Below are 23,403 nucleotides of genomic sequence, written 5' to 3'. Positions count from 1 at the left end.
AAAGATCAGGTATTAAGTAAAGCACACTGTTGAACAGCATTTTTTCCATTTTCTTTTATGCAGGCAAAACAGACTATTTTTTCCAAAAGCTTCCAGTTGAGCATTAATTACTCTGGCTTCTATGAACCCTACAAAATCAGCCTATACATCTCACTGGTCACAGCACAGCTTCCAACAGCCGTGCAAAAAAACATCCTACATAGCAGAGGATCATAAGTGACTCTAGAGGAGCGTACAAAAATACTTTCGGTAGGAAAATTAACATTTCTCTACTCTGATTCCAGAGAACACGTCTGATAGAAAGAATACTGACTATATCCTTTAAAATAGTATTCTATTTAAAAGAAGACTGAAGCAAATTAACCATCTCCTCCCTGGTACTCAGACCTCCAAGGAATGCCTGTTAGTGAAGTCTGTGACTCTGCAGCTGGGAGGTAAGTACACTAAGGAACTCATTGCAAAGGGGTAGCCAATTGCACACACCAGTCACTGGAAATGGATCTAAAACAGTAACAGGGAGCACTTTACCCCAAAGCAGTCAGTAAGACCAGAATCCATGTCTAAAAAACATCCCACACAGAGACACCCATTGCAGACCCCTTTTGCACTGGTGTTAGAATTTCATAGTAGAAGGCTGCTCAATACTAATTAAATGCAAAGGAGCCATCATGAATTAATCACCTGGAGGGAAAGATGTTGCTGGTTTAAGAGCATCCCGCTTTTGCAACCTTGAACTTTTGTAATTTTTGGTAGCTCACTACAACCTCTTTACTGATCCACATACTTCATAAATTAATAGTTCTTAAAATACAATTAAAACGGTATGTTAAATTTACACAGCCTTGGCAATCAAATATCACAGACAACTTAGGCATCCTCATTTCTCAATTCCCGGGGATAACCACCTAGTCACCTGCAGAAGAAATGCACTAGGGAGCAACGAGGTTATTTCTAGGACAGGGACTCAAGGAAATGGCAGGGCTGTATCGAGTTGCTTTTCTCCATCCTGCCTAGGAAACATTGAATAAAGCTTATGCCATCCCAAGGCAGGTCTACAAGCACCTGCAGTGGTTCACTTCTACTCCAATGTATCTCAAAGTGCTCAGCACAGGAGGCAAAGAGAAAAAAACTAAAAAACACTCCCCAGGTTTTGACAGGCCCCACTGATTTTCAGGCCCTTAAGAGTAAGCCCTTCTCAACCAGCAGTTAAATCTCTAAGTATAACAACAGTTACAGACACAACCCATAGCCCCACCTCAAGCAACTATGTCCTAATATCAGGGAAAGTGAGATGCAGATTAATCTTTGCATTCCCAGGGGATAGTCTCCTGGAAAAGTGATTGGACAGGATTTCTCTCACACAAACCTCTGATGCTGACATTGTGCCTGGCAGCACTAAGGAGAAGCCCTAAGATATACAGTAGAAGGGAGTGAAAAACTAGGGGATAGGTATAGGCACTGAGACAGACACCACGTAAACAAGCACCATTTCTCAAACGGCAAAGAAAGGGGAAGAGCAGAAGTCCACGGACAGAGAAGAGAGAGATTTCCTTCAGACAGCTCATGCAAGTTTGCAAGATAACGCCAAAGCACAGAGCAAGCACCAAGGACAACTGAACTGAAAGGAAAGGGACATGCAATCCTCAAAGCAGGGAAAAGGGACAGGGAAATAATGGTAGGTCCTAAGAGAAGTCTAACAGGGAAAAAAAAAGGGGGCCTTCTACCACACACAGATAAAGCTTTTCTTTCTTAATTCTTTCTTTTAAAGGAGCAGGAGAATTCTGCAGCATCCAGCTTGCCTGGAGGGGAACAGAACCTAAAGCAGCTGTAAGGGGACGGGAGGGGGGAGGCTGTTCTGGGACTCAGTCTCCCTTGCAGACAGTTCAGACAAAGGATGGTCTCCTATAATGGGATGCATTGTACATTTTTAGCTAGCACAAGGTGGCTGTCGTGACAGGGTTCCCCATCTCCTGTCTCTCCCCTGCAACTACACACCCCTGCATGATCCCAACATGGAACACAAAGATCTGTTTTATCACACCATTACTGTAATGGGAAGTAGAGAAAGACAGGGAAAGGGAATGAGGCAGAGGAACGAAAAGGAGACAGAGCAGCCTTTAATGAGTCAGCCGCTGCTCTGATTTAAATAAGATCTCCATTTAAGGAGCACTGCAATTGTTGGGTTTTCTTAATTTAAAAAAACAAATCACTGACTAAGCAAGCAACTTTTGGCTGCACAAGTTGTCTCACAGCTACACACAGGGGCTGGGAGGGAAAGGGTTATAGAAGGGGGAAGGGAAAGGGAAGAAAACCTCTGGAAAAAATGAGACTGCTTGCTGGTTCATTTTAACAAGGACATAAATTAGTCTCAAAGCCACAAACGCCATCACCTCCCTGAGCCCTGGGCAGAGTGTAGCAAGTCAAACACGTGCCAAGATAAACGGCACTGGCTGGAGCCTCCAAGGGGTGCTGGGGGGGACAAGAGGGGGCATGCTGGCAGGCAGGGCAGCAAAGATGCTTCAAATGGTGCCACAAAATGGAGACTGGTGATTCTACAGCTGCACAAAAGCAGACTTTCTGATGTTTCTGCTTACACCCACATCAAAAGCTAGGAACTCAAGACAGATAAAGAAGGAAAAGGGGGTGCTGGGGTCAGAAAATAGCAGTTCTCCAAGGTCTGGATTTAATTACCACAAGCAGCCCTTCCTCCTCCTATCTTGGAAGAAGGCCCGCCAGCGGGCAGCAGCCCAGGTGAAAGGTTCCATTGCTGAGAGCAGGGAGGGGAGCAGACAATGGCGGGGGGATTCATTACAAAGACACACACACACACTCTCAGCACTGCCGGCTGCCACATGGGCTGGGGGGACCCCTTAAGGAGGCAGCAGCTCCCTCCCCACTCTCTGAGATGCTCGACACCTTCCCCCTCTCCCAGCCCTGATGGGAAACAGATTTGGAGGAAAACGCCAGCAAGGCACTGGGCTGTCCAAGAAAGGGAGGGCTTTGTGCTCCACACAAGCCAGCAACCTCAGCATGCACCACACAGAGAAAAAGCCTTTTAGCATATAATGCCATCCACAGAAGACTCTCCTTTATCTGCAATTAGTACATAATGTACTGGGCCTCGTTTAACACTCATTTTCACTGATTTAGGATTAAGGGGGATAAGGCTAAGGTACTATCTGTTAATGAATCTGAGCTCTTACTCTCATTAGCAATTTTTGTTTCCTCTTTTTAAGCACGTTTCTACTTTCCAGCATCTCTTTCAATCGCTGTTTCTAGTCTTGTCACTCCACACACTCATATTTATTCTGTGCTATCAGCTTGTCATGCCTATGCAGAAGCTCATCTCCCAGATCTCCAAGGAAGACAGCAAGCTTGCTCCTTACAATGCAAGAGAACTCAGACTAGGTAGGCAATGTTTTCTAGAGACTGAACTAAACAGAGCAAGACTGTAGCAATGCTGAATTCATTCAGTGGCAATTACCAGCTTAACATACCAACAATATTTACTTTTCATAAATGAGACAGAGCCCCAAGGAAGCAAGTTCACAGGTTTAAGTAATGGCACTCCACTGCTTCAGACAAAACTGTCGAATAAGAATAACGTGGCTGGGGATATTGTCTTGAATGTGCCACGCTCCTTCAGCCCCACACTTGGCCAAAGCTGCAGTGACTGCTAAGGACCAGCCTAGCAGCCAAATGATCCCCCTGAGAGAAGGCAGCACTCTGCTAGAGCCGAATTCACCTGTGCCGTCTTCCTCAACTCTGCGTACGAGGGCTATCCCACCATTCATCTGGATTCCCAACTGAAACACAGTCCGAGTTCTTCTCTCCTACTGTTTTTTTAATATGCATCTTCTCCAGCATCTCAGCATGTAAATACACAATGCAAATCCTGAAAACCTATACTAAATAGTAGGTACTCATAAGACAATCGTAATTCAAGGTCAAAAAGTACAATAACACACAGTCTTGATACCTCCTTCCCCACATCTATAAATTAAGAGTTTCTGTGGAAGACAGATTTGCCTGAAGTCTATCAGGATATCCTAAACGTTTAAATGAGTTTATACCCGCCCCTGTTTCAGCCAATGCCCCAGTGGGATCTCATCCTTCTCAGCTCTGCACATCCCCAAGCCTGGGTCCTGCTGACCCAGGCACCTTTCTGCACTGCACAGACATGGGCTCTAGGACAGCATAACGGCTGTGGCTGAAAGCACATTGCAACACAAGGCTGTGCAGAACAACTCTGAAACAAGCACACCTGCAGCTTAAGGGCACACACCTCCATCTGACCAGGCACACTCTGAGCACACAGCAAAACACAAATGGATGCTGACTGCAGAGACACAGCTTTCCAGCATCACTTGCTAAACTAAATATAGGTACAGAAAGCCCCACGAGATTTCTGCAGAGCTCTTCTGTCTCAGAACAGAAAGCCTTGGTCCAGATAAAAAGGACTCTCTAATGGAAGGGACTAAACAGCAGAAGCAGAAGGTGGGGCTTGGAAGCCTGGGAAGGTACCTTTAGAGTGGACAGAGACCTATTTTTCAGCCACTGACAATCAATGCGAGATGAGAGAGGGAAAGGGTCAAAGTGGGTGTCACTTCTCGCAGCAGATTCATTCTGAGTTAGGCACCAGTGAAAGAGATGCCCCTTGTAGTGGGACATGCAGGATCTCGGCAGCAGCTAGTGAAGGGGGCTTCAGCCAGAGCTAAGGAAAGCCAAAAAGGCAGTATGCATCTAAAGACCTGCAAAGCTGTACAGAAAAAAAGCACTCGTGAAACCCAGATTTGAAGAAAAGTTCTTCCTGAGAGTCCTTCATTCCACCCCCTTTGGGAATATCTCCCAAAGGTTTCCAGCTCTGCAAGGCACTGCGGGGACATTATATAATGCCTAACTCCAAAGGATTCCAGCTCCACGATGCCGCTTTCCTACTCCTCCCTCCCTCTGCCCGCTCCCTCCGGTGGCGAGTTGCATATGCCATGCCAGGAAAAAAAAAAAAAAATTCAAAATCCAAAAGCATACAGTAGCCTTAAAAGGCGAGCACTGTCCGACGAAAACCCTTTGCGGTGGATGCGCGATGGCCCTGGCAGCTGGGCGCGCTCCTCAGGAAACGTCAGCCGCTTTCCCCCGGGAAGACATGGGCAGCCCCACGCCTACAGCTACCTACAAGGGCTTCCCGACCCCCGCGGTGACCGGCAGCCGGATGGAGAAGCGGCGGGGAAGCCGTACACCTTCGGGACCGGCTCTTCAAAGACGGGTTTAGCCTAACTCGAAGCAGGGGCAACCCGTGCCCCTCACGCACCGCTCTCTCTAGAGGGCACTGCGAGGCTGCTCCGGGCAGGGGGAGCGCAGGAACCCCTTCCCCAACGCTCCCACCGCGGGTGCCGGCGCGGCGCGGCTCCCTCCCGCACCGCTCCGCACCGCGCCGGGCGCCCCGCTCCCCGCCCAGACAAAGCCGGGCGGGCAGCCGCCGGAGCCCGGCCCTCCCGCCACCCTTACCTGAGTTACCATTTTCTTTTTCTCCATAAACCAAAATGGGGGAGAGGCCGGCCGCACGGGAGAGGGAAAATTTACAAAAAATAGAAAAAATAAAACGAAATAAAAAAAGCAGCAGCCCCGTGGAGGCGGGCGGCGGCGGCGGCTGCCTGCGCTGCGCTGCCTCGCCGGCGCGGTGCTCCCCGAGCCCTTTTTCCTCTCTTTCTTCTCCCGTGTTCCTCCCCTTCTTCCCCCTCCCTCCCCCCCTGCCGCCCCCCCGGCTCAGCCAGATGGCTGCGGGAAGCACCGCCCCGAATGCCGAAGGTAATTAATGCGAGCCGGGGCCGCCCCCGCCGCGCCCCGCCTCGCCCCGCCCGGCTGGGCTCGGCACGGCCCGGCCAGCCCCCGCCCCAGCGAGGCGCTCCCTCGGCTGCCCGCCGGGACTCCCCACTGCTCCCCGGGATCCAGGAGGCTCGGCGAAGGCGCAAACGCGAGCTGGAAACAAAAGCGAAGGTGGCGGCCCCGTGCAGCGCCGGTCCCGGCCGGCAGAACCTCACGGCCGGCCCGAGCTCCTCCACACCTACCATTCCAGCGCCACAGGCCTCCCCCGCCTGGACCTCAGCAGGCGGGAGAAAGCATCTCCCGGCTGGAGGATGCTGGAGAGATAGCTGTCAGTTTTGCACAGACCTCCCTTCTGCCACAAAAGAGAGAACGCGTGGGTTACACGGTGTGTTGGCTGAACCGGAAGCAGTATCCGTGCCAGGATCTGCATTTCTATCATCATAAAACCTGGAGACCGCTGGACTCCTTCCCAGCTTGCTTTTTTCCCTCCCATTTATCTTCAGCAAGCATCTGGCCCTGAGCACCTGAGCACGCCACGGTTGACAGCATCTGTTCTCTCAGCGACCCCGTAAAACAGAGTGATGCACTGCTACCCCATTTGCCAAACGGGATCTGAGATGCTCAGATTGATTTTTCCCAACATTGCACCCATGGAAACCCACGGACAGGGCTGAGCGCGGGTCTGCCAACCCCACACTTAGACAAGAAGACTGTACTGATGCTCCAGTGCTCATGACGCAGAGATAAAACCAGCTCAGGCAAGTTGTGCTTCTGATCTATCTCTTCTTGACACCGGGTACTCAAGAGACTCCTCAGGCTTTAGCTGCTTTCTTGCTAAATTACGGTGCAATAACACCTTGAATCCCCATGTGTTCTTTGCATGAATATGCCCAGTTATAATTTACATGGGAAAAAAGAAAAAAAAGCTCGGTGGTTTTGCTTCATGGGCTTCTGCTACAGCACTGCTCTCCAGGCAGCCCATACTGATCTACCATGCTTTTTAGTTCCCCAGTTTCATTCACTGCAAACTGACCTCTGGCTCCATCCCTTCTTCCTTTCCTTCCCTTCCCCTGCCCTTTCTCTCCTCATTCAGCAGGCCAGCAGGAGCATGTGTCACAGCCAGTCTCTCCTCTGCTGTGAAAAGCAGGAGACCAAGACACCAGAAGCCCTTACATGCCACCAGCACATGGAGGCAGAGAGCCATGGGCCAGCCACCCAACACGACCAAACCAAGGTGTGGGATCCTCTGGGAGGGAGCCAGCCTCCATGGCTGCAGCCCACAGGTCTCTGAGTCAGAGTCCACGTTTTTCCGTTATCTCATCCTCTCTGGTAACTTCCAAGTTACAATATTTACATGCAATGTTGCAAAACCAGGAAAAGTAGTGGATTCGGTTTCCCCCCCCCCCACCATTACAAACCTGAGATTCTGGAGCACAGTTCTAGGCCAAGTGTAAATACCATTTAAACACAGCAAAAAACACAGTGACCTCCTTAAACCTTTGACATGACAAAGCACCAGGTTTCAGCATTGTGCATCTCATTCATCAGACCTCTGCAAATCACTCAGGATAATCTCCTTATTCTCTCCGCTTAAGTACTTTAACTGTTGTGTTCACTTGGTCTTGTCTGTGCCATGAGGTAGCACCTTCTAGTCCCTGATCTAGGGCTGTAGCACAGACCTTCTGGACATCATCCCACTACTGTTAACCAGAATAGCATCATTTCTACTCCACTTTGGCCTTCACCTGAGGAACCTCCAGAAATACTTGCCATCAGAAAGAGTCTTCTAAGGAAAATGAGATGCCTAACGATGCACTGAACCTTCCCTTGCACTGCCTCCCACCACCCAGTTGGTACATCTGCCTTGCTCATGTGCCAGCAGAGTGGGAATTCCCTTCAGTGCAATGTGCTGCTGCTATCCCTCTTTCATCTCCACTGTGGGCCAGAAAGCATCTCCTTCCCCATGCTTGGAATATATCCACCTTTGCTCCTGTTGAGCAAGAGAAAACACCCAATTTTCAGTGGATGTGCTCAGGCAACAAGAAACACAAATCTGCAAGGGTCCCCACTGCTGCAAAACCAGCTGAAGGGAATATCTGCTACAGAGTTTCAAAAGCTTAAAACACACCATGCAAAACATGACCAGACCTGGCAACACTTGAGATCTTTGCTGTCTCACTGGAGCAGAAGAGCAACATCTGATAACGAAAAAGGCCTACAAAAAATTGGTGAATCTGTGCAATTCATCTTTCCTCACTGAAGCATGGGGGTTCAGATGTTGTGTCATGGCCAAGCAGAATAATTTGGCGGACTTCCACTTAGCTTCTCCTATGTGAGAATCATGGAACCACTCTTGAATTTACCATGACAGTTTGCCACCCTCTACTAAGCAAAACCAAAACTCAAACTGCAAATCTTGCTGCCGAAAAGAACAGAGAAGCACAAGCAGAGCTGAAGGCTGGAAGCCTAAAGAACACACAGCTCAGAGCCACGAGATCACCCCTTCCTACTTACTGCATTTATTCAAAAAGCAATATATTCAGAACAGCTCTAGATGCCAATACTTATGAGTTCTTATGGTTTCTCATACATCACGGGCACATATGCATCAAAACTTTGTTACTGTGCTGTAGAAGTAACGTTTTGAAATAACTATGGGCAAATTTAACCAGTCTCTCTCTGCAGTGCCAGGGCACACAATCCTCATCATGCCAGGCAAAGCTTCTTGCTCCCACCTGAGCATGTCTGCAACACTTTTTTATTCTCTTCTGTGTTCACACAGATGTACATGATGGTTTCTGGTTAGCTCCTATCATTCAAACTCTAATGGAAAAGAAGCTGGAGAAGGATGTTTATGCAGCAGGCCAAAGGACAAGGCCACTGAAATCACACTGATGAGAGCACAGATGAAGAACTAACCTCTAGTTTGACTAGTTTGACTAAGCAGTCTACATGTACACTCTTAAATGCTTGGGTTAGTTTAACCATCATAGAAATCATGGAACTAGGAAGAGGAGGAGTCCACAAACACTTTGCTTTCAGAAAGTTTCAGGATATGTTGTCCCTTTTTTTTTTTTTTTTTTTTTTGGCTATATTATTTACCACTCTTTGCTACTAAGGGTGGAAAGCAAGCATAGCCTTCAATTTTAACATCCCATTACCTGCATTTCTGTGCTGGCTCAAGTTTAGATGGAGCAAACCTGCCAGCTGGACCAAGGCCAGAGGGAAGAAAAAGAGAGTTTCAAGTGCAAAGAACCAATTTATCAGGAACAAATCTTAACAACCAAAAGACACACTTCTGCTGGTGAATTCTATTCATCTGGGTAATAAAACCCCCGATACAAGGTAACCTAACAAAATACCATTTAGTGGCTATCTGATGTATCTCACCGTAGATAATCTTGAACTGCTGGTCTACATTTCACATTTTCTGGATAAACCTGGTGCTTGTAAGGACATGGAGTGCTGACATTGAATAGCCAAGGACTGACTAGAGAACATCATCTTTCACTTGGCTCCAAAAGTATTTGAGCCTGACCCACACAGCCTCTGTCTTCTCCAAGACTCCACACACTGGGCCAGCAAATGTCACGTGTGCTCCAAATATAGCCCCCTCCCCCAGCAGAGGCTGCAATACAGACTTCGCCCAGCCCCGAGCACTGCTCTCAAACCCACCCGTTCCCTTCACCCTACACATCCTCCTCTATGCACTCCAAAAGCAAAAATGAGATTTTGTTGGAGGTTTTGTGGGTGATTTTGGAGGAGGGAGGAGGAGAATAGGTGAGGAGCTGCTCTGGGTGGCTGAGCATCCATCCCTGTGGGACAGGCTGCAGTCACACATACAGGTCACACGTGCCCCGACAACGCAGTGAGACACACAACAACACGCCAGTTTGCAGGCACAGCACTGCTGTCAGTTCAACGTCCCCTACAAACAAACAAATGATCAAAGAAAAAGGCAAGAAATGTGAACCAGAATACACAAGTCCCAAACAAGACAAATCTTGGAGTTAAAAAGTATCAAATGGTACTGCTCAGGTGCAGGAGATTCAAAGCTATCTGCAGAGTCTCTGGGCAGAGGCCTGGGACACAAGAAGCCCCGCTTGGAAGCAGTGTCCTTCTACAAAACCAGCATGTAAGCTCCAGTTTTGTCCAAACAACATAGAGAACAAAACTCTTTAAAGTCACCACTGTCCTTTTGCTTACCTGGACGACTGGGTATTGGTAATCCATACAATACACACCATACATAGCCAAAGATCCTCCAGCTAAAGGCCAAATGAACACAGGACTGGAAGCTTCAAATCCGAGTCTCCGTCTTTCAGCCTTGTGGGAAGGACTCTGGCAGCCCTGCGCAGTGCTTGGCTCGGGCCTCTGGGGCCACTCAGGTTGACACTAGCTCAGCTGAAAATAAAAAGGAGCTGCCTGGCTCGGCACAGCTCAGCCCCTCTCTTCTGGGATCCAGCAAGGCAGCGCTCAACCATAGGCAGCGGAGGCTCCTAAAATTAGAAATCCTCTACTGAAAACGGCCCTGCAAGCCTCGACTGAGGAGTGTCCTGCGATTCCCGGGCAGCAAACAGAGCAACTGCCAGGAAGAGGGGGACACAGGATCTTTGCAGCCACTGCTGCCAGGGATAGGAGGAAGCAAACAGCATTTAGGATCTGAAAAGAGCATATGTTCTGGGCTCTAGGTGCGTCAGAGGGAACACTCCCAATCCAGGACAGGGAAAAACATATGGGACTGTTCCTCCCCCACCACCATACCCTTCTTGCTGTCCTCTGCAGGGACAGGTGCTGGGATTAGCATAGTAAAACCCTTTGGTGTCAGGGAAGGAGGGAGGGAGAGGGGAGAAGCCACACTAATATCTCAAACTGAAGGGATCTCTTTCACAAGGGAGCGTGTGCCCGTATCATTTAACGCTTCTCCCTCCCTCCTGAGCTGAGGCAAGCAGGGACAGCTGCCGGAACCGAGGCTGGCAGGGGGAGCTGGGCTCTGGAATGGCCCCCACTGTCCCAGCCTTGGGCAGGTGGGTTGTCCCCCTCAGCTGCTCCAGTCAAACTGGGGGCGGCGAGGGGGATTAACTCACGTCACATGGGACGGTGAGCAGCAGGGAGAAGGGGGCAAGACTGGGCAGGACCAGTTGTTGTGCCCATTTTAGGAAGCTCACCCTCCTCATTCCCAGGGAGGAATCTGCTCCCTGACCGACGGGGACAGATGGGGAGCTGCTCGGCCAGCAGGCTCACCCCAGCAGCCTCACATGCCAGCCACGTTACCAGACATCCGAGGGCCCGCTGCTGATTCTTAAAACATACACCATGGCCAGGGGGAGCACCGAGGGGGCCTGATCTCCCACAACAAATTGCATGAGGCTTCACCCATCACTACAAAAAAACATACACCAAGATTTTTGTAGTGATGGGTGGACACTGGACCAAACCTGGGCTCTCAAAGAGTTAAGAGCCTAAGCCCACAAAAGATTCCCACTTTCTTCCAAAGGATAGCAGGGAAAAAAACCCTCCCTCTGAGGTTTCAAAAATAAACATGCTACAGTGATCAAACCCAAGAAGGGCTAGCCAAATTTCCCCCCCACACACCATTTTAAATGCATAAAGTCAGGGGGTTTTTGCATTTCTAATCTTTAACTTTTATGTAGTGCTGCTGTGCGCCACTAAACTGCCTCCCTCAGCCTAGCTCTAGAGCAGCTGCCTTTCTATTGTCCCTCATAATTTCCTCCCCCTCAGAAAGAGTTAAACTTGAGATTTACCTTTCTTCAGGAGTTAAATATGTGGATCATTATCTAGTACAATTTGCATGTGCAAACCTTTCTCATTCAGGTAAGGGGTGCCTAATTCACAGCCCTCTGACCCGCTCTGGCCAGCAGGACAGCTCTTGGCTCATCCTCTGCTCCCACTGCCCTTTCTTTCTGAGAGCCTCAGGAAAGGACAGCTATGAGCTGGGTGAGTGCTCACAGCAGCTGTCGCCCCCTCTCATCATCTTTCCTAGAGGCACAGGGCTGCTCCTTCCTTACAAAAGGAGCATGACCAATTTGGGGAGTATAAAGCATGACATTTTCTACATCTTAAATAAATAAATAAATAAATAAAAGTTTCTATAGCCATTGTTTCTGTGTGAAGATTTGCACAGACAAAGAAATTAGTTGCCCATAAATGGGAAAGCAGCTATGTTTCTAGATCTCTTCACTGGGGAAAAGAGATGAGGCTCCCACAATGAACTTCCATCTCATTCTGCCTTTGGCCAATTTATTTCACCCCAAACAGACCCAAAACAGCTTTCTGGGGCTCACTATTATGCCCCTTCCACCTCACCAGAGGGCTTTTTGGCTACTTCTCAGCACTCCCTGCCTGCCCTGCCTGGGGGCACAGATAGAATCTGGTTTCCTCTGAACGACCAATACTTCTTTATTTCCTTCTCTTTTCTGTAACTACATGTTCAGAAGGTGCCTGGCCTTCATTCTTTTGCATAGCTCATTACTATGCACTCAAGCAATTTAGTATCTCCAATAAAATCTTTTTATGAAAAGGCATTAATTTATACAAACCCGAAGACTCTTCCACAGCCTGTTTTTGCTACTTCATATTACTGCCCCAGGTTTTAAAACCAAATCCCTAACTAAGTTAAAAACCTTACATTTATTTCACAATCCAGTTCTTGTCATTTCCAACCAGGCCTCAGGGGAATAAAACATTTCCAAATCCTAGCAGAGATATCTTCCTATCTATAAATACCCATCAAATGGGCAAAACAAAACAAGGAAGGGGAGCATCACCTAAGCTCCTCTGCTGTTTTAACTACAGATCCAATAAAACTGCCATGCAAGTTTTTGATGCAAACTTAAACACTGACTTAACCAGCACTAAAATATTTGCGTGATACTTTGTTAAAAAAGCATCACACTTCTTGCATCCCTCGGGTAATTAAATGACAAAAGCTAGTTTTAAACTCATATATGCCAAGGTGCACAGAGCAGGACTTTACTGACCAGTAATAAACTACTGAACTTCCTGCAAGACTGGCCACAGGGGCTGGTTTACTACTGCACACTGACTTTCAACAAATATTAGTCAAATATAAGAGGGTGCTGCACTCCATAATTCTGTTATGGGATAATAGTCCAGCTACATTACCATGCAACCTACTATGCCCATGCATTTCCAGTAACACAAGTTAGGTAAGGTAAGTGCTATAAAATCATAGCCTTGTTCCTGCAAATGCTTACATATATGAATCATTTTAAATTTACAGAAATATGAAGACTGGAAAAGATCTCCTGACACACAGAATCTGATCAACTGCTATCATACAACATCATCTTAACTTTTCATAAAATTTATCACATTGCATCTTAGAGTTGAGTTTTACAGCTACACTGCCACAGCCAAGGGGCTGCTCTAGAATATCTGGGATTTGTGTTCTCCAGCTTAATGCTATTCCTGAGCAATTTCTGTCTTTCCTTTGTTTTTGTGCCAGTACTGTCCTACAGCTTAGCTGTATTCTCTCCTTCCCTTACAATTAACCTTCCTCATGTATCCCTCTCTAACCATCCAAACAAGCAGCTGTTCCAGTCTTCTGTCACATGACAGGCTGGCTATTCCCCAACCTCTAGAAGCATGTTCTTGCACCTGATCTAGCCTGTGCTCATCTTTATTTTTAAAGATATCACCCAGAGCAACATCAGCTCTGTTTCACATTTCCAGCACTAAACTGCATCTTCTCTAGTCTCATTACTACTTTCCTCAGCTGCACCACATCAGATGCTGTAGAACCTGTCTACAGGAAGAGATGTCATCCCACTATGTAAAACACACATTACCAAGGTAAGAAAACTGGTTATCTTAAAAACAGACAGGCTGATAAGGCACAACCAGTTTTAATGGATTTGTGTTGCCTTTTATCACATTCTTTATTCTTATCAAAGCCTTTAATTAATATTTGTGTGCCAGCATGTAGCTGAGGTTAGGTCTGTATTTACTCAGATCACTCCCCACCAGCAATAGGTCTATTCCACTTCCTGTTCTCCAAACATATGACAGCACACCTATTTGATACATTAAAACTTCTATCAGATCTGCAACTGCATGAACCAGTTCTTTCACTCTCAGGAATAGGCACCCCCCTCCCCCAGGCAACCCTGCTTCCCAGCCCAGCCTACCTGCACTAACTAAGATCTTTGAAATGTCCAGTGTGGTTGCATTTACGGGTTCATGCCCATTACCAATACTGCCCTTGCTCCCAAGACCAGCTCTACTTAAAACAACAAAGACTGGTTCAATTCTTCGACCACAAGAGCATCCTCATTAACTACCCTATTCTCAACACTAAGTGGCCCCACCTCCTCCCTTCTCTCTAATTGTATTTTGAGAAACTGTCACCCATTTCCTTAGCAACACTTTTAAGGTTTAATTCAGCCTGATTTTTGGCAGTTCTTATTTCATCCCTACTGATTTTAAAGGCACAGCAACCTCTGCTGATAAATTATCTTTTGTAAATTTGCTTCTTTTTTCACCTAACAGCCTTTATAAGGTTAGGCTAAAGTTTCTTCTTAAAGAATTTTCCCCTTTACATATACCACCACTAATTTGTGTCCAAAGTGCCTCCGAAAAAGAAATTAAAAAAACATTCCAACCAATCAAAAAAAAAAAGCCCACCAACCCCAAACCACACCATTCAGGGCTGCACTGACTTCATTAAATATATTGCTTCATGGATCAAAGCTTATATCATGATCATCCCATCCAAAGGTGGGGAGATAGAGGCTCCCAAACAGCTTGTTTTCCTGTGGAAGTCATAGCACCAATAATCCACTCACTATGTCAACAACAGGTGATGATGCTACAATGACAAAATCTTTTCATCTGATGAATATTAGCAGCATTTGTTCTCCAAGATGCATCTGAGAAATTTAAGTTTCTCATAGTAATATTTAACTCTCTAATGGTACTGGGAATAGTATAATTTTTGAGCCTCAAGTTTCTATCTGAATCCAATCCTATGAGGGATTACAGCAGACTCACAGTACTTCCTCTGGGACCTCTTTTACCATTCTTCCCCACATCAATTTGACCAGAAACAAATCCTACATTATCAGTATTACTCTGCTTTCTTCTTTACAGTCTACTGCATACAATACAGACTATCACCTTTTACATCTACCCTTTCTGAACCCCACATAATCTTGAAAGCATGTTAAAGCCATGATTACTGCTCTTGCAGATTGAAATTATCCCTATAATATTCAGTTTCATGGTCTGTACCAGTAGCTCTGGTTCTTCTATTATTATTTCGAATGCCAGGAGTCTACCAAAATTAAAATTAAAAAAATTTTTAAAAACCACCAAAAAACAAAAAGACCACTCTGATGTTTGTGCATTTATTGATTACACAGCTCCCAACTCTCCAAATTATCACCCATCTAGTTACTGCTGATCTTTATTATTCTTTTAATAACCTTTAATTTTGCTTTTTCCAGCTCCTACCTACCCATCACTCTTCCTAGAGATACTGTTTTACATGCCACTCTAGCAGCATTCACCTAATTTTCCCTTTTTCTGTGTACTAAGCAAGGTATAGAGATTACACAAGTTTTTCCCTGGGTTCTCAAAACTCCATACTTTGCCTCACATGCACTGCTCTCTTTGATGTCTGGAGACAGAGGAATATTTTTGGGAAATGCAAGGACCACAGCCCTGGGCTTTGCTTTGCCTGCTTTGTTTAGACAGTTTATAGCAAGCATGCTAAGTCACAATTACAAGTACAGCTATAAGAACATAATATAGCCATAGTCCCATGATGCTTGAAGTGCAGCTATGGAAGTTCCAGACATTTAACACCTTTTTTTTTAATTGCTAAAAACTGTGGTACTGTGGGGACACAGTAATACAGCATGGAATCTGAGATATTTCCATGATATATAACCATTACCCCACATTGATTTTTACTAAAAAATTACACCAACAGTTTCATTTTATGAACTACATTTATAAATCTTTTGCATAATTTTCTGGTCTCCAGACAAATTAATCCAAGCCTTATCTAGTTACTCCCACTAAAGGGCTCTTACCTCTGCTGAATCTAACTCTTCATCGCTAGAAGCCTGGCTGATGCTCTTCCTCTCACCCACCAAAAATGGCATCTTTAACAATTAGCCAATCACTACATCTGCTAAACTGGGTCATCAGGGATCTGATGAGCAGCTTACAATATGTCTCTGCTTTTTAAAGACTGATGTAAATGTAGGAAACATGCCAGCAAGCAAGGATGCATTTTCTGGCTGGGTATGCACTGATTTCCATAGCAGCTAAACAGATCAAGCAGCTCAGCCAGTTCATACTAGTGTTAGACAAACAGCACCAAGATTACATCAACAGAGCTGCAAGAGATTCTCATTTTGCACCAAAGCAGGTCCCATGCCCTGAGCACAAAGGGGGCTTGTGCTCACTCCAGGTGAGAATTTAAATTGGAAAGTCCTCATTCCTCTCTCTAGGGCTACATTTATTGCTTGTTTGCTGGAATGGACATAATGTTTTTCAAAGAGCTGCGTGATTTTCCTTTTTCTTCACAGTTTTAGTATCAGCAACGACTAGAAAACTTACTTATGGTCTAGGTGTTATTCTGACCCTGGAATCATAAGAGATTCAAGTGGGGAGAACATAAATGTAAGCAGAGCACGCACAGAAAAGCTCAATATTCAAAAATGGCACGCAGAAGCAAACATGACAACACATGGGTGACTGCAGAAAATGGATTTTTCTCACGTTTCAGAAACCTGCCAGTTTTACATAGATGCCCTGATCTCAAGAGCAAGAAGATTTGGTGGTAGATCAGCTATGCAGGTGAGTGAATAACTCAGCACCCAGCCAGTGCCTTCTCTGCAAGTGAAACATACTAAGTAGGCAAATGTCACAGATCAGGAACAAGATGCATTAAAGCAGGAATGAAACCAGCAGTTCTGGGGGATGTCGAGTAGCAGCAAACCAAAGTGTGTTGGATTAGCATAATAAGGACATCACAGGAAAGAATTTGAATGGGTTGGTAAAGTCATAGGAGCCATTTCTTGCCTGAAACACTATCTGATTAGTTAGTGCTAGTGAATCCTCATGTTCATTAGGATTAATAGTCCAAAAACACATTAGCACAAATGAAATTACCAAAAATACACTTTGAATCCAAGAAAAGTAAAAGCCCTCTGGCAAAAGGCCTAAGGAACCCAAAGCTAAAGAAAGGAGCAAAAATGTAAAGCAGCAAGGATTGCCCCATCATACCAGCTGCTTCTGCCAAAGAAATACTTCAGGCGGACAACAGAACTTCAGTCATTACACATCCAGTTCTCATGGGGAAAACGCACAATTTTAAAAAAAGGGGAGAGAGAAAAATTCCAAAGATACTACTTAATAAAACTGGAGCTCTGAAATAGCTCCTGGTCATGTCTCTTCTCCTCCGAGTGCCGGAGATCTCCTTTTCCATCTTTCTCTGTCACACATTCTCCATTTGCAAGGCAATTTACTTAAGAGTGATAGAGGTTGTTTGCCCACTCTAAACATCCTCCAACCAAGCTCCATAGTAGTACTGAAACTGATCTAAAGTGGCTTAATGGCAGAAACCATGCACACCCTAAACTGTGGACATAAGATACCTGCATCCTGTTTCTGCCCTTGGGTGCTCACTGCATCATCTCCACGTAGCTGTTAAATATTAATGGTTTGTCTAGACTGGAAAACTAGAACAGTTTTAAAAAACAACTACAAATGCACAACATAAGAGGAGAACAGGTCAGAATTCTTCTTAACTACCACTTATTTTCAAAGCCTCATCAAATCCTGCTTTAAGAAAGGAGAAGGAAAAAGAAGGCAGAACAATAATACAAAGTCAGTCTGCTCAAGGAGCATATTTGCAAGACCTCTGTCTGCTGGGCAATTGGCTCTTTTTGTTTTGTTCAGCTTTCTTACAGCCATCCAGTAGAATGGTAACATTAGCAAACTCCAGAAACCTATATACCAAAGGGGACTCATGAAATCACAAGCCTGGATCTTCTTCAACCAGAAACCAAACTCTTCCAGCCTACACTTGTCACACCAGTCAAGAGAGACAGACAAACACTCTTGATCCTAAAGTTAAGACTTCTGTAGGCAGAGTCTTCCTTAAGCTGGAAGTACAGATCCTGCCCAGATAACTTAAGCTGTCAGACAAGGACTCAGGTTAAGTCAGGTGAGTTAGACTGCCCAAAGTCTACCTCTGAAATTACTACAAAGGAAAAATGTAAGGCAGTGATGAACATTCATCTGAAGTTTGAAAAATCCCCTGTCAAAAAACTGTGTTCCCAGAGCTGAGATTTTATTCGCAACACTAACAAGCTGGCTCCCATCAAGGCAGCTTTAACAGAACAATAACTCACAAGAATCTATTAGTGATTAAGCGGCAAAATAAACGTGCCAGTAGTTTTGATACACCAGCAGCATATAGAAGACACAACTTCAGCTTTCCTTTCTACCCCAATCCAGGGCTTTACATGCATTACAGAACATGTTTCAATTATAAAATCTTGAGACAACTCTAAAATACCTGACTATAACATGCAGCAAGTCCAAAAGAAGCTTCTAAAACCAGGTGGGCTCCATCACTTTATTTATTACCAAAGGCTCAGTATCAGTATAACTGGGGGAAAAGAAAGTATACACAGATTTCCCAGAAAAAAATTATCCGTGTTTTAGGTCTGGGCCTTCGTTTAAGGAGAATTCTAAATACTTGGCACTGCTTCAGGAAGCAAATAAGTATACTTCTGGGCTAAGACACTTGGTAATGAAGGTGATTGTATCACAGCTTTCTTCAGGGACCACTTATATATGCACTGATCTTGGTAATGCTACATGTCCATCAAAATGCTTTTTGCTCGTTACATGAGAAACCAAAAGGTGTCCAGATGCAGAATTTCAACATCAAAGAAGACAAGGAGTTTTCTCTTGATAGTGTAGACATTACATGACAGCCACACTGCCTTTGTATATTCCTTTGGGGGCAGTGGACAAAGAGGAAGCAAAAAGAATAGAGTGCAGGCAGTTTTCCTTCACTTCAGAAGCTGTTACAGGACATCAGTCAGTGAAAAGCTTTGCCCATTCTGTCTCTCACAGTCCCACCTGGTTTTTCACTTAACAAGCAGCAGCAGTTCAATTAGTTGATCCTTAAGGGGACAACAGGGAGATCCAAAAAAGAAAGATTTGACTCTTCTAGAAATAGAGCAGCTTAAGTCTGAGCATTTCTTCAGATCTATGCTAAGCCTACAAAAATTAAGGTTAATTCCTTAATTAAAGAGCCACCTTCCTAAGAATAAATATTATTAAAAGTCACCAGATGGTAGTATCAGACATACTCTCACCAAGTATTTTTAATTGAATGAATCACAAACTAGGGCTGGACCACACTGACGACTTGTGCAGTGTAAGCACAGTTCTGCCATTACCTCAGACCCACCAGCAAGCGGCCACGTGGGGCTGCTGGAAATGCCACATGCATTCCCAATCCATCCCAGCAAACGGCTCACGGGATAAGCCACTTCCAACAAGGGTTTGAGCCAACACGTTCTACCCCGCCTTTGCCTGGGGTGAAGGGAGAACACGATCAACCATTGCAGAGCATTTCAGAACATGGCTGTGTGTCTTACTCATCTAGCTGAGCACCAGCTTCCTAGCAGAGACTGTTTTGGTATGGACTTTCCTCCCCACCTCGCCTCCCAGCTTATCAAATTGCCTCCACGTGACAAACTAAAATAGAATAAGGCTCTTGTTCCAAGTTAACAAGTGGCCACACAATAAATTATGCTAGTATGAACTTAAATTTATCCCTACTTTAGAGAGGTATGGCTTCCCAGCTACACAAACAAAAGCAGAATTTGGGGGAAAGGTTTTCTGGGACAGCATTCTGCTGTTCCAACACATGAGCAACGCACTCCCTGCTCAGCTTGGTGCAATAAGAATAGCAGAGCAGCTGCCCACATCCCATAACTGTGTAAGCAAGAGGCAAAACACATCAAAAATACTAAACAAAATTCTTAATTGAATCAAAGTAAGAGAGAAATAAACAGGCAGCACTGTCTATGTGTGAGAGCTGAGTTTGAGACTATATTACTCCTGAGGAACTGAGGAATTGGAGAACATCATGCAAGCAGGACCTTTAGCTGCCCCAACAGCAGGTCACCAAACAAATCTCAGGAAGTCATCTGGAAACAGTTCCAGCACAGCAATATACAAAATATGACACTTTCAGCATAAATCTGCAAATGTAATTCCATTGTAGAATTACATCTGTCCATTAATTTCTGCAGGCCTCAGTTCAAAATCTTGCCCACCTGCTCAGCTCTAGATGATGAATCCTGTTTTTTCCCCATTCCTGTTGAAAAAAAATTAAAAATCCCAAAGTCAGGGAACTCAAAAGAGATTCAAGAGCAAAATACCAGAAGTGCTGCAGTTAAGAGTTTGGTGCATTTGCTGAGTGCACAGAAGGGATCCAGAAATAGCATGCAAAGCTGAGGTCTGGCAAAAATGATGCAGTTTACCCTGAAAGAGGAGAGTCAAGACAGGCTAAATGAATGGTGACAGCAGCAAGTCATGCTTTAATGTAGGGGGGGACCCCAGGGACTACTCATCTGGAGGCAGAGGCGCTAGTTATTGCTGTGTCCCTTCTCCAGTGCTTTCTGTGGAGAAGTATAAGGCTGTGGTGGAGAACAGAAAGAGGTATGTTAAGACTATGCCAGCTCAGAGGCAAGAAGTAGTCTTCACATCACTTTCTGTCTCAGACTAAGACAAAAATAGTAAAAGGCAGCAAACAGCTACATTTTGACTGGGATTTTTGAAACCTATCTAGTTTTAAGAAAGCAGGAGAGAGAAAAAGTCTGTAAATCCTTTCATTCTCACACAGAGTTCCAGGACATGGGCACAGAGGTCTGCCATGGGCACGTAAGATAACTGCCACCCACACTTCTCCCCAAGAGCCAGAAGAACAGAATAAAGGCTGACGCGGCTCAGTCCAAAGCCCTTTCCTGCAGGCTAGTTTAAACTCCAAGCAAGTTCTAAAACAGGCCACAGCAACTGAAATCCCTAGACAACAACCACTGAGGACTTGTTCTGGTTCCACTATCTGCACAATCAAGATACCTGCTCTTCCATCAGCTTTCTGTGACCTCTACCCCCAAAAAAAAAAAAAATCACTCACCCTCATCTGCCACACTGTCTGCATTCCCTGTCCCAAAACCACACCATACAAATGGTTTCCTGGCTCCCTGAAAATCTCTATCTCTGCCTTCTCTCACTATCAAGAAATCTCCACCAAAAACTTGGCTCATGTTCTCTGCACCACTCTCCAGTTACTCTGCAGTAGGACTACTCTCACTTCGTGGTAACAGGACTGCTAAGGCAAAAATGAACTGCAACCCCTCTGCATTATCAGCTGGGATATCAGCAGCACTCAACCTTCAGCCTCTGCAGCTTTACAGGTCTCTTAGCATGAATTTAAAAGAACCACTTATCTCAGGCTAGAGATTCATGCATAGGCCAGAGTTAAAGTAGGGCAATACTTAAGCTGCATCTCAAGCTCACATTGTAATGAAGCAAAAGCAGCAACTTCAAGCTCTGAAGGGGCACAGTAGGCACACTCCTGCAACTGCTCTGAACTAGACAGCTTTGGAGAAACTTGTGTGAATCTTAAAATTCTAATGCAGCTCAACAGCGTGCAACCTGTTTTAGCAGGGAGATCCAGCTGCAGCATCATCCTTTACATACATTACCAGCTTCTCAGTACAGCGCTGAGAATCAGACCCTATTCTGCAGCATAGGAACACAGTAGATGTGCAAACATTGTAGGAAAAAAAATTTCAGAATGGCAGATTGCCAACACCTCTGGGCAAATAGAAGAAAAACCATCACTGCCACCCAAATGCCCCAAGATTGTCAGCAATAGAACAGGAAAATGTGTAACCACCATCAAGGCAAAAACAAAGAAAATGACAGTCACTTTTCAAAAGGAAAAACACCCATGTTTTCTTCACATTCTCTTCCTGGCTTGCCCTCTTTGTAATTATGGGACAGAGGTAATAACAGCCACCAAAAGTCCAGCTGTCACATTTTGATAATTCAGTGAATACCCACACAGATCTAATTACCTCAGCCAGTCTACATGCCTGAGACCTCATGTGGCCACAGCCATTCCTCAGCCTTGCCCTGACAGAAGTTTGGAGAGTGGAAGCAACACCAGTGCTAGGATGATCAGATGTTTTTTAGAAAGACCAAGGTTAAAGTATAGGGACAAGAAGAAGGGAAACAGCTGCTCTAGACCTAGAGATGACAGAATGCTTAAAAACCTAGAAAAATAATTAAACGAACCAATGAGCCATAGTTAGCAAAGGAACCACAGGTCAAGGCAGATACAACTCCTCAGCAGGGGGAGAGGTGAAGAAGAGGAGAAGCCCTCTCATATTGGGACAGAGAGGAACCAAGTTAGCAGCTCCACAACAGAGCTGTGGCAAGGAGAAGAAAAAGGGATATATCTAAACAAGAGGTGATTTATTCTTAAGTTTCAGGGCAGGAATAAGCAGCAGATGACGAACAAGAGGGAACGTCTGTGGTAGATCCAGACAGAAGACAGAAGTTGGATGGCAATGCCACAGGGTTTGTTTTGTTATTGGTTTTGTTTGTTTTTAAAGGAAGTTAATAGAAAAACACCAGCAGCTTAAAATGCTCCAAGCATACAGCCTGCCACTCCTCCTAGGTTATAACAAAAATTCCTGTCTTGTAATGAGAAGGGCTCTTTGGGATCCAGCAGTCCTCCGACTCTTCACCCCCAGCTGGGGGGCCGAGGGGGTTCCCGTATCAGCGGCTCGGCAGCACGGAGCTCCCCACGCTGGCACCGGCCGCCTGCCCAATTCAGACCTGTAATCTCCCTCGACTTTGATTTAATGCAGCAATTACTGGTAATGTGGTTTGAAGGAGATAAATGCCCAGTACAGGGCTGGCTGGCACTGACGCTCATTTCGCTCATGATGCAAGAACAGTTTTAATTAAAATCCCCTTTATGATAAAGGAGCTGCTTGACTGGATGTTTCTGTGCAGCCCTGATACGGAGCCTCCTCCAAAGCGGATTAGAAATCAAAGTTTCCCTCTTCTCGCTACTGGCAACACACAAAAATAGGGAACACTGTCACCATGTCACCCCTCTACAATTTCCTTAACCCTGGAAGTGCCAGGAAAATGCCCATATTTCCTTAACAGCAATTGTTACTTCCTTGTCAGGGCTGTAAGTGTTTTTCAAAAACTAAGCACAAGGGCTGTTTCAGTTGGAATAAACGCATCCATAGAGCTCATCCTCTGTGATCCCAACCTCATTTCCCCTCTGTTTGGTTTAAAAGGAAATCACCTTGGCTACTTCTATGGCAGACCCACACCTACAGCCTGCATTCTGGCAAGGAGAGATATCAGCCTCATAGTGCTCTGGCAAGGTGGTGGGAAATCAGAATTTGGCTGAAAGGCTGGAAAAGTAGAAGCTTCTGCAGGGTGAGGCAGAGCAGCATGGACAGGGGA

The 23,403-nt window shown here is 45.5% G+C and overlaps 1 protein-coding gene across 13 annotated transcripts in view; it reads right to left on the bottom strand.

Moving 5' to 3' along the window:
* RBFOX2 (RNA binding fox-1 homolog 2) overlaps nucleotides 1-23,403 on the bottom strand; it is a 170,640-nt gene that overhangs the window by 80,701 nt on the left and 66,536 nt on the right. Inside the window, exon 1 of one of the 13 annotated variants that reach the window (XM_084206588.1) lies at nucleotides 10,030-10,207. The exons of 11 other annotated variants lie outside the window; for them this stretch is intronic. In XM_084206588.1, the coding sequence (XP_084062714.1) occupies nucleotides 10,030-10,074 (45 nt within the window). In that variant the 5' untranslated portion in view covers nucleotides 10,075-10,207. Of the gene's footprint in view, nucleotides 1-5,505; nucleotides 5,716-10,029; nucleotides 10,208-23,403 lie in introns of those variants that run through there. One more of the 13 variants, XM_084206589.1, reaches the window with a different exon arrangement.

Source organism: Fringilla coelebs, assembly GCF_963513975.1.
Source record: "Fringilla coelebs genome assembly, chromosome: 5".
Taxonomy (NCBI): domain Eukaryota; kingdom Metazoa; phylum Chordata; class Aves; order Passeriformes; family Fringillidae; genus Fringilla; species Fringilla coelebs.
The sequence above is the reverse complement of the archived record's forward strand: the minus strand, read 5'-3'. Positions and strand labels throughout refer to the sequence as shown.